This window comes from Rhinolophus ferrumequinum, chromosome 13 (genome assembly GCF_004115265.2).
Source record: "Rhinolophus ferrumequinum isolate MPI-CBG mRhiFer1 chromosome 13, mRhiFer1_v1.p, whole genome shotgun sequence".
Classification (NCBI taxonomy): domain Eukaryota; kingdom Metazoa; phylum Chordata; class Mammalia; order Chiroptera; family Rhinolophidae; genus Rhinolophus; species Rhinolophus ferrumequinum.
The window spans coordinates 7,766,564-7,776,724 of NC_046296.1; the positions used below are offsets into that span (position 1 = coordinate 7,766,564).

The window sequence follows — 10,161 nt, forward strand, 5'->3', positions numbered from 1 at the left end:
TCTCTCCTAATTCTAACCTCGTCTCCAAACCAGCCACTTTGTAAAGCCTCTCTTGACCACTCTTACCTGGTATGAACTATCTCTACCTCCTCTGTTTGTTTCCACCCTGTTTTTGCCTTCATTTAGAATTTACCAAACAACTGTTTCTTGAAGACCAAGTATCTGCCACATCCACTATTAAGCACTACAGTATAAACATGAGAAAGTCAAGGTTTCTTCCTCAAGGAACCAAGGGTCTGAAAGAGCAAATAAACCAGTGCTGCGCAGAGTAAGTGCTCCAGTCCAGGGAGGCCCAAGATTCATGTGACACTGAGAAGGATGTGGTCTACGATGAGACAAATAAAGAGTTAATGGGAGCAGGCTTGTGAGCTGGCAGGATGGGACAGGCAAAGAGCTAACAGGAGTGAGCTTGTAGGCTAACAGGAACGAGCTTAAACATTAACTGCTTGGCTCTAACTCCCCTGGCTAGCACTTCAACTGCAAGCTCACAAGCACCTGACATCCATCATAGGTAGGAACAGAACAGTTCCCAATCGCAACAGCAACCCCCTGCAAGCTGACATTCATTACAGATGAGAACAGGACAATTCCCAGTAGAAGGCAATTGTAATAGAGTCCCCCTGCAAGCTGACAAGCACCCTACATCCTGCCTGGAAAAATACAAAACCCCAGCACTCCTTCTCATCAGTGCAGCTGTCCCCCATCGGACTTTACCCTGGCTAAACTCCATTTGCCAGTATGTCTCTCTTACCCCTCTGTCTCCACAGCTCTCCCTCTCAGACTGCCCGCAAAACTTCTGCCAGTTCCAAACAGAACTCTCTCTCTCTCTCTCTCTCTCTCTGACTTTTCAATAAATCTTTGTTTATTCTTGTAGAGTCTCATAAATTCTTTTACATTCTGCAAACAACCAGGAGTTAATTCTACACCAAGACAGTCTATACTGCACAGGAGTGGGAGGGGCCAAGACGCTGGGCCCCATAAGGAGGAAATCCTTGAGTTGGATTTTGAGAAAGAGGAGTTAACCAAGCAGAGCTAAGGACACCCCAGGTGGAGGGAATAGCATGCTCAATGGCACTGAGGTGGAAAGGAGCAAGGATCCTCTCAAAAATAGAGAGACACCACACCTAGGACATGTGAAGGCAAGCAGGAAAGGGTGGAGATGGGGCTGCAGAGCCTCAGGCAACATTTGGGCCTCCCCAATGTTCTCCTAGGAACCGTGCAAAGCCCTTGTGAATTGAAGCACAGGGCTGGCAGGACAAGGTTTTCACTGGAAGGGACCAGAAGCAATGGAAAGGACCAGAGTAGAAGTAGGGCCAGTTAGGAGACCATTGCAAAAATCCAGCCAAGAGATGACAGCAGCCTAGACGAACTTGGAGGTCCCAGAATGGAGGAAAGTGGGAGTGGCAGATGTGAGGTAGAACTGACGGGTACATATTTGTGATTGAGATAAAGCAAGGCCTGATAATTCCAGGCCAAGATAAGTTAACTCCTTAGTCAAGGGAAGACAGCAGGCAACTTCCACAGCCATGGTTCCAGGTTTTCCCTGAGTCATCATCTTAAGAACTGTGGCACAGAGCCCTGATTAATTTCCTACTATGGCCCTGGCATTCTGAATATGTCTTTAATTTGTGTAAACTAAAATTATTTTATTTCCATGTTTTAAGGACAAACACCTTGAAACAAAAACAAAGACATGTTTAAAATCAGCACAGAAATCAATTATTCTCTTACCCTGTATCTCTCTGGATGTCTTTAAAAATAAGGGGCTTGCTCGGCAGAGTGCAGTTGTTCTCATTTCTTCACATCATCCCGTGTGAGTGTTGTAGTGTGGGAGTTGGGAGCTTACCTGGAGGTGAGGGGCAGGCGCCATCTAGCCTTCTGCACACCTGGCCCTAGAGCAAGCAATCATCCCCAGAACTTTCGTAATTGCATCTGCTCCTGCCTGCTAGAGAGCGGATGTCATTGTGGTTACATTGAGAATCCACCACATTCTGTGAAAAATATCTTTGGGGTCACAAAGCCTCCTTGGTGGGTTAGACATGTTGCCTTGGCATCCCCCTCACCTTTGGTCGTGCTCTGTACAAAGGGACTGCCACGCCCATGGCTGATATTTTCTCAGCCACAAGGCTGGAAGGACTGCAAGGCAACAGCAGCTCACTTCCAGGGGACTGAAATGAGACTACTCTATTTTCAAACATTGGACCCCCAAATCTGATCATCATCATACTCAGAGGCATAGTTCCCAAGATCGAAATATCTACAGGTTGACTCTGGCTCCCGTCCATGCGGCCTCCGCAAGGCAAGGTATACTTTCATAGCTGACCATCCTCTTTACCACCTGCCTGATCGCATCCTTTGACCAGCAATGTCATTTGACACTCTTTGCAAGGGGAACAGAGAGGAAGCAAAATGGGAAGCTGCTGTTTAATATGAGGATCGCCATGTTGGTGGCCCTTTTGGGCTTGGCTGTTACCTTCATTTATGTGAGTTAAGGCACAGCACTGTGTCTACACAACCAGGAATACACACACACACACACACACACACACACACACACACACACCAATATGCCAGGGGATCCACTGCTGTGTGTCCCATTCATAACCATCATTACAAAGGGTTTCTTTCCTCTCTCTCTCTCGTCTTTCATTTGAAAGTGTTACATATACGGGTGCAAGTCCCCAATGATACAGATGTATTATATCTACTACAGCCTTGCTAGTAATTACAAAAATGGAGAAACTACTCAAATGAAAATGCACCCACTTAGAAGCATGGGGTAGCTCCACAAGTGCTGACATGAAAAGCTTTCCTTCTCCTGTTAGATAAGGAAGGTAGTTGCAAAAAATATATACATAGTACAACCACGTGTGTCTCAAATGGTGTATAAACATCTGTTTTGCACAAGTAATATGCGAGGGACACATTCAACTGTAACAGTGATTTTCTCTGGAGAATGGATGACTATGAGGAAAGTTGAGACAGAGAACTTTCCCTGTATTCTTTTTTGTATTGTCTGAAGTTTTAAAAGAATACGCAATTCTTGTAAGTTAAAAGACACTTAAAAAAACAATCTTAGATATAAAATGTTAAACATTCCATGTTAGAGTAAGCTCCTTGGATGCTTCGAGGAGGGGTGGGGAACATTGAAATCAAAGTAATTTTTTTAAAAGCCCATTCAACACGTAAGTTCGGACCTCACAAAGGGAGTGTAGTCCGAAAATACAGCTCAGCCCAAGCTGTGATGTGACATCCAGAGGGTGTCTGGGACACAGTCCCCACAGGGCAGAACTCACAGGTAGGGCAGACACATGGAACAGGTAATGCCAGGTGGCTTGACTGTAGAATCAAGCAGCAGTGTAAAGTGCATCCAATATAGGATTCAAAGTGGGAAGGCCCGGAAACTCTGAAGAAATGGGAGGAGAGCACTCACTGGATCAGGAAGGTTTCAGGATAGCAATAGACAAAAAGGAAGGGGCCATGTGTGTGCCAGGACCAGACAGGGAAAACTGCCTTCACCCACGCACTCCCCAGGGCTACACACACACCTGCCTAGCAGCCAGAGCTGGGGGTACAGGAAATGAGGTCCAAGTCCCACAGCACCGGAGCTGGCCCCAGGGCATAAGAAGAAAGCCTTCGAAGCAAAGGGAACAGCAAAGGCAAGAGGAGTCCCGAGTTAGACAACCTCAAGCCCTGTGAGGATGAGCAGAGGCTGGGAGAAGCCAGCACCCAAACAAAGGCTCTGAGCCAAGCTGGGGTTAAGCATCCATCCAGTCCTGCAGATCCTGGGAGGCAGCAGGAGTGACACTATTAGATCCTTTTATGAGACTAATGTTTGCAGCCGGTGGTTGGAGGACTGTCCAGGAGAGAGACTGGTGTGGAGGCTGTTACAATGACCCTAAGAAGGAACGAGGCTGTGTGGCAAAGGTTTAGCCACTGAGAGAAAGCCCCGAGGGTGTGATCAGCAGAGGACCACCAGCCCCACACAAGGCTGAACTGTGACTGCCTCGCTGAAGTCTCCGAAGAGGAAGGGCGAAGGTCCTCCCTGCGTCAACACGGGACTCCCCCGGCCGAGTTTCGAGAAGTGGGCAAGTCACTAAACTCCTCTATCTTCTCAGCCCTCAATACACATTTTGCCGATAAAGCCCCAAGGTAACAATGCTAGAGACACTTTTTGAGCCAGGGCAAAGAAAGTGGACACTCCTCTCTGCTTTCCTGCTCACTCTCACCCTCAGGTCTTGAATCTCTAATCTCTCTGCATCCTCTGTCACCCCCACAAGAGCGCCATTTCCAACTGCTATTTCCAAGCCTTTTCTTTGGTCCTCAAAGCTGCAGTTCTCAAATACCCCCAGCCGCTGGCAAGGCTGCCTCGACGGCTCCCATTCGCGGGCCCCACGTCCCTCCCTGGGCTGGAAGGTGACAACCGCGAGAAGGAGGGCGACCCTCTTCCCCTGGGCTTCGGATGACATCACATCCTCCCAACTCGAAATCGGGCTCGGCGGCCGTCGGAAGGGCGCAACTTTCCTGCTGGGCCACTGTCTCCTGCGCCTGCACTAGGTCTGAGGCTCCAGCTGAGCAGCGCAGCGGGAACCATGGTCCTGCGGGTGACCCCCCTGTTCCTGCCGCTGGCCCTGCTGCTCTGTGAGTTTGCGACCCTCATGGAAAGCGGGAGTGGGGTGGGGGCGGAGTTGGTGGGGGGCGGGGGGCTCCCGGCTCAGCCTCTCCGCCTGTCTCCCGCAGATGCTGCCGTGGCCCTCGGGTTGTCCGCGTTCCGGACAAAGCTGCCGAAACAGCGGATAAGCCTGGGTCAGACAGTGAAGCTGGAATGTGAGGTGCTGCTATCCAGCGCGACGCAGGGCTGCTCGTGGCTCTATCTGCCGCCGGCACCCGACACCAGCCCCCGCTTCCTAATGTACCTCTCCCAAAGCCGGGTCAGGATGGCGGAGGGGCTGGACAGCAAGTGGATCTCGGGTGAGAGGACCAAGGAGAAGGACTACCGCCTCACCCTGAACAGCTTGCGAAAAGACGACGAAGGCTACTATTTCTGCGCGGTCTTTAGCAACTTCGTATGGCACTTCAGTCCCTTGATCCCGGTCTTCCTGCCAGGTCCGGGCGGCAGAGGGCGCGGCTCCTCTCGGTGTGGGGTTTGGGACTCATCTTTGAACCCATTTTTTCATATAGACGCCCCCCTTTCGAGCCTCTTAGCGCCTTTGGGGGCTACTTAGATACTGTTCCCATTTCACAGACGAGGAAACTGAGGCTAAGGTACAGCTAGATAGGGACTAAAGATGGCTTTTTAGGTCCGGCCCCTCTGGGCTTGAGTTCAGTGCTTGTGTGGTCCTGGGTACCGTATTTAAATTCTCTGAGCCTGTTTGCTCCTCAGTAAGGTGCGGATATCAACACAAGCCCACAAGGGAGCGACCGCACCCGGGTTGAGCCCTGGAGAGGGGCTGATGGAGGAGAGCTAGCTCCTGCGTTCCAGTCGTTGGCGCCGCGTGCGGTACGCGCCCGCCACACAGGGGTCATCGCAGAGCAGGAGATCCTCACCCTATCTCCCCCGTCTTGAGAGCAGAATGAAGTGCGGGCGACAGTCTATCCTCCGGTGGAACACCCGGAGGAGGAGGCCCCCAGCGCAGAGGCGCGGAGCGGTGGGGAGGGTTAAGGTCCATATCCCCAGCCCGGCTCCCAACCACGCTCTGTTGCTCCTGCAGCGAAGCCCACCCCGACGCCCAAGCGGCCGCCACCCACGCCGGCGCCCACCAACGCGTCTCAGCCGGTGTCCCTGAGCCCGAAGGCGTGCGGGCCAGCGGCAGGGAGCGCAGGTGAGGCAGATGCAGGGTCCGGAGGCGGTGACAGGCCAGGGGCGGTGCAGACCGCGTGGAGAACCCTGCTAGGGCCAATTCTGATCCTGGAGGTAGCGCCGAAGGCTGTCCGAATAGTGGGTAAACCAGACCCGGAGCCGGGAGACATGCCGGGCTGTCCGGGGTGGGGGTCGCGGGGAAGGATCCGGGCCCTCCTAAATGTCGGTGTCTTCGGTGTCGTCAGTAGACACGACGCGGCTGCACTGTGTTACCTACATCTGGGCGCCTCTGGCTGGGACCTGCGCGGTCCTTCTCCTGTCTCTGCTCATCGCGGTCATCTGTAACCGCAGTAAGTCCTAGGGAATCGCGGCGGGGAGCGTTCCCTCGCGTTGCGCTGCTTGCTCCAGGCAGCCCTTATGGGCGCGATGGAGTTGAGATTTCTGGGACTCGGAGCTGCACCGCAGCGCCCAACACAGCCTATTTCTTCCTGGAGCCAGGACGCGGGAAAACCCCTCCCCGCCCCTCTTCCATTCTCGGAAGTTTTTTTTGGAAGATAGAGCCCTATCGATCCCTAAGCGACAGCCGCGGGTGTGTTCCATCCACGCAGCGGATAGTGAGGGCACAAGTCCGGGCTTGTTACAGAAGGCGGGGGGGGGGGGGACCTCTGGGACCCTGGGACCCACGAGGGCTGGGTCAAAGCGACCACGGGTTGAGGTTTATCCTTGGCACCCTCCCTGCGAAACCCCTATCGGGCTTTGGGTCCCGCGCAGGTGATTGTACCAACACATGTTCACCCACGTCTGTATTTGCAGTATTTTTGAAATTGATGTATAAAGGGACGTTAAAAAAAAAAAAGCCCTCACTTGGGCTCTCAATAGTCATAATCCTAAAGAAACAGGAAAAGGGAAGGAGAAACCATATTTGGCGACTATTGGCGGGGGTGGGGGGAGTGGGGGAGGGGGCAATCACTTTACCCCTTCTTTTTCCTTACCCAGGAAACCGAAGACGCGTTTGCAAATGTCCCAGGTGAGTCTCCTATAACCGCCTGGGCTAACCCCCGGGGCAGTCCTGGGCTCAGGTCCTAGCTTCCCAAGCAACCGGTGGTGGGAACCTTTCCCAGAGAGGCCATGGCTGTGGAGTCCTGGGGACAGGGAGTCAGCATAGTGACGGCACACTGAGGCAGAAGGCTGGCAACTGGGGAAAATGGAGGCCCAGGTAGGGCTGATGGGGGAGCAGTGTGACTTAAGCAAATCTGCATCTTATTTGGCAGAGCCCCAAAACACCCATCTGAAGGTTTCCCCTAATCAACCTTAGCTTCTCAAAAGACCTTAGGTCTCTTTATCTGGATGATTCCATCTGGGTTTTGCTGTTTTCTTAAGAAAAAATAATTTTCTACTAACTTGATCTAAGTTTTTTGAGAGAGAGTTGATCTTTTATCACCGGAACTAAATAAGTAATGGCCTTGGTTCCTAATTTCCTTGTGCCGGTGCAGGGCCTTGATTTCCTGCCAAGGACTGGAGTGGAAGAAAGGGGGGACCAGAGGCAGGGACAGTTAGCTATCTGGCAGCTCCAGTGACTGCCCCATCCAGTTCCAGCCCAGGACCATTCTGAACTGACCACGAAAACAAAAACAAAAACAAAAACCAGGCCCTGAAGTCTCCTCTCTCCTCGCTGAGGCTGAGGCGGCCCTGGGCTAGCATCCAACAAGTGCCCACTGTTGCCCTGCGCTGTGATGGGGGTTCCTCTCAGGATCTCTCTTATCCTCACAGCAACCCCATGTGGTAGACACCATGGTCCCATCCCCCTCATAGATCAGCAGCTCAGAGATCAGGAAACCTACCCCAGAAGGCAGAGACATGATCACACTCAGATCATCCATAATAATGACCACCATTTGATGAAAGCCTACAGTGTACCCGTTACTTGCTTTATATATATATATATATATATATATATATATATGTATTTTAAGAAGATATATATGTATTTTTCAAATTTCACATTTCATAACAATCTTTAAAATCGTTACTGTGACCACTGTTTTACAGACAGGGAAACTGATGCTTAGGACATGGAGTAATGAGTTCAAGGCCACAATGCCAACAAGTAGCAGAGCTGCAACTTCTACCCAAAGCTCGGGCTCCTTCCTGTGGTTGGCGGCTAAGGGAGGAGATTAACAATAACCAATTATATTCACCAGTTCCTTTCAGTAGATGAAAACATTTCAAATTTTATACCAGGAGTTTGCATTTCACATTTCTTGATATTTCTCTACAGGGATCCAAATTCAACATTTAAACATCACTATTTTTAACAACGGAAATGTAATGAGTTTCCAATGTGTGTACTATATAGGTGATATACCAAAGGGATAAAGACTCTAAAAACAGAAAAGGATTTTTAACTATTTCAATACTTGGGGTGCAGTTGGGAGCTTTTGGAGAAGAATTATCCCTTATCTCATCTTTTCTGAATATTCTCATTTTGAAATGAATAACTGCGAATAGAACTCTGCCCTGAAATACAAAGCTATGCAGACTAAACATACCCTAGGGATCTACAAACCTGAGTTAACACGCTCAGTGATATTCGAGGGCAGCTCACCTTCAACAGAAAGGGTTTGGACACTCATGACAAATTAGCCCACTTAGGAGGTGCTAGCCCAGTACTGAATTAACACACATTTTTAGTGTGACATCAAATTTGGGTTGTCACTTAGATAAAGTGGCTCTACTTGGCTGATGGTGGTGGTTTGCTCACATCCTCCCCTATCTCTGTGACCTTCCTGGGGGCTGAGAATCAGGTCAGCTGATGACTTTGGTTATCAGCCTCCTTCTCTCAACTCCATGGGGACCTTGACAAAGGCTCCAAGAAATAGTCTAACTGGGTTCAGATCCCGGCTCAGCCACCTCCTAGTTATGTGGCCTTGGGCACGTTGTCTAACCTCTCGTTACCAGTGCCTGTCCCTTAGGTTGCTGTGAGGATTCAACAAGATGGCACAAGCAGGTTGCTGATGTCATTCAGCCAATCCCATGCTGGTGCCCGGGGACAAGTCCTCAGACCCTTAAAAGGCTTGGAGGCTGGGGAGGCTGGGGAGACTTAAATGAATACGGTATTACATTGCAAGTTCTCTTGCTACAATGATGGTTCCTCTCTTTTAGGCCCCTGGTCAGGCCGGGAGGCAAGCCCAGCCCTTCGGAGAGATATGTCTAACATGGCAACCGGCCCTGCGCGACAGCCACTACAAGACTGCATACTGAGAACTCGCCTTACAAGGAGAGCAACCGTCCTTCCTTTTTGTTTTTTTCAGCCTTCCTTATGTGTTCATTCTCATTATTATTATCTTCATTGGTTGGTGGCGGAAGTGTTACTCTTTCTTTATGTCTTTACTTAAATTGACACAAAACAAAACTAGATAATGTCTAAGGTATACTGTAAAGGTTACAATACCACTGTGCACACGTATTGGGGGAAAGGACAGGCTGTGTTCTCACACCAGGCCGTTAGAGCTGGTGGGGGCCTTACAACCATTCGGTCCAAACCTCTCTTCCACCCATTTTACAGAGGAGGAGGCTGAAGTCCAGAGATGGGGAGAAGCTTGATCAGAGTCCCAGCAAGGCTGGGGCTCTTCCTCTACACCACTCAGGTCTTTCTTCTGGAGGCCTCTTTCTCAGCGTGGGGTTCTGTGTCTCAAAGCGCAAGGGAACAAGTAATTTCTTGAGCACCCGGAGAAGGTAATCAGAGAACTTCTGCCTTTCGCACAATGTAGTTGAACAGTATCAGACTTTTCTATAAGCAAGCATGAAATTGTACAGACAGTAGGAATTCCTCAAATAAAGTGGATGGGGTGAACTGAATCCTAGAAAATGAATAACTTGATCTCTAAAAAAAATCTCTAAGTGGAGGCGAAACTACTGTCCCAACCCTTCATTGCAGAGAGACCCATGAAAGAGGAGAAGCCACCCCTTTACAAATACGATCTGAGTATCAGCAAAGTTGAATGGAGGTCCTCTTGAATTTCTAAACTTGAGATGCCATATTTGAACATGCCCCTGGGATCATTGAAGACTCTTTAGTTTGTAAAGGCAGAATTGTTAGAGAGCTGCCAGCACCTTCCGGTCTCCCTTCGACCTGCAGTTTTGACGATGTGGCAGAACAGACTCTTTTGGCAAGGAAGCTAATTGCCTAAACTGCTGCCCTGCACATGCATTTCCTCTCTTATGGTGTCGTCCAAGAAATGTGTGCTCACTGGAAGGAAAAGCTTAAATAGATAAGGAAATAAGAATCACCCATAATTCTTTAGGTATAATCCATTGTTACTAATATGGTGTACATTCTTCTTGATTATTTTCTATGCATA

At 49.9% G+C, this 10,161-nt stretch overlaps 1 protein-coding gene across 4 annotated transcripts; it reads left to right on the forward strand.

The window, feature by feature from the left end:
* The first annotated feature begins 3,603 nt into the window (after positions 1-3,603).
* CD8A (CD8 subunit alpha) lies at positions 3,604-9,521 on the forward strand. 4 transcript variants are annotated; one of them, XM_033124179.1, is made up of 6 exons: positions 3,604-4,641; positions 4,741-4,971; positions 5,712-5,822; positions 6,046-6,150; positions 6,797-6,827; positions 8,963-9,521. In XM_033124179.1, exons 1-6 carry the CDS (start codon positions 4,593-4,595, stop codon positions 9,012-9,014), a joined length of 579 nt encoding a protein of 192 aa, XP_032980070.1. In that variant the 5' UTR covers positions 3,604-4,592; the 3' UTR covers positions 9,015-9,521. The 4 variants fall into 4 exon arrangements, with proteins under 4 accessions (XP_032980070.1, XP_032980071.1, XP_032980068.1 ...); XM_033124180.1 differs by having other exon boundaries at positions 3,606-4,641; positions 6,049-6,150; XM_033124177.1 differs by having other exon boundaries at positions 3,616-4,641; positions 4,741-5,106.
* The last annotated feature ends 640 nt before the right edge of the window (positions 9,522-10,161 follow it).

Coding starts and splice junctions, on each gene's coding strand:
- CD8A (XM_033124177.1), top strand. CDS start 4,593: ATGGTCCTGCGGGTGACCCCCCTGTTCCTGCCGCTGGCCCTGCTGCTC. Junction 4,642..4,740: donor GCCGCTGGCCCTGCTGCTCT/GTGAGTTTGCGA, acceptor TGTCTCCCGCAG/ATGCTGCCGTGGCCCTCGGG. Junction 5,107..5,711: donor GATCCCGGTCTTCCTGCCAG/GTCCGGGCGGCA, acceptor TTGCTCCTGCAG/CGAAGCCCACCCCGACGCCC.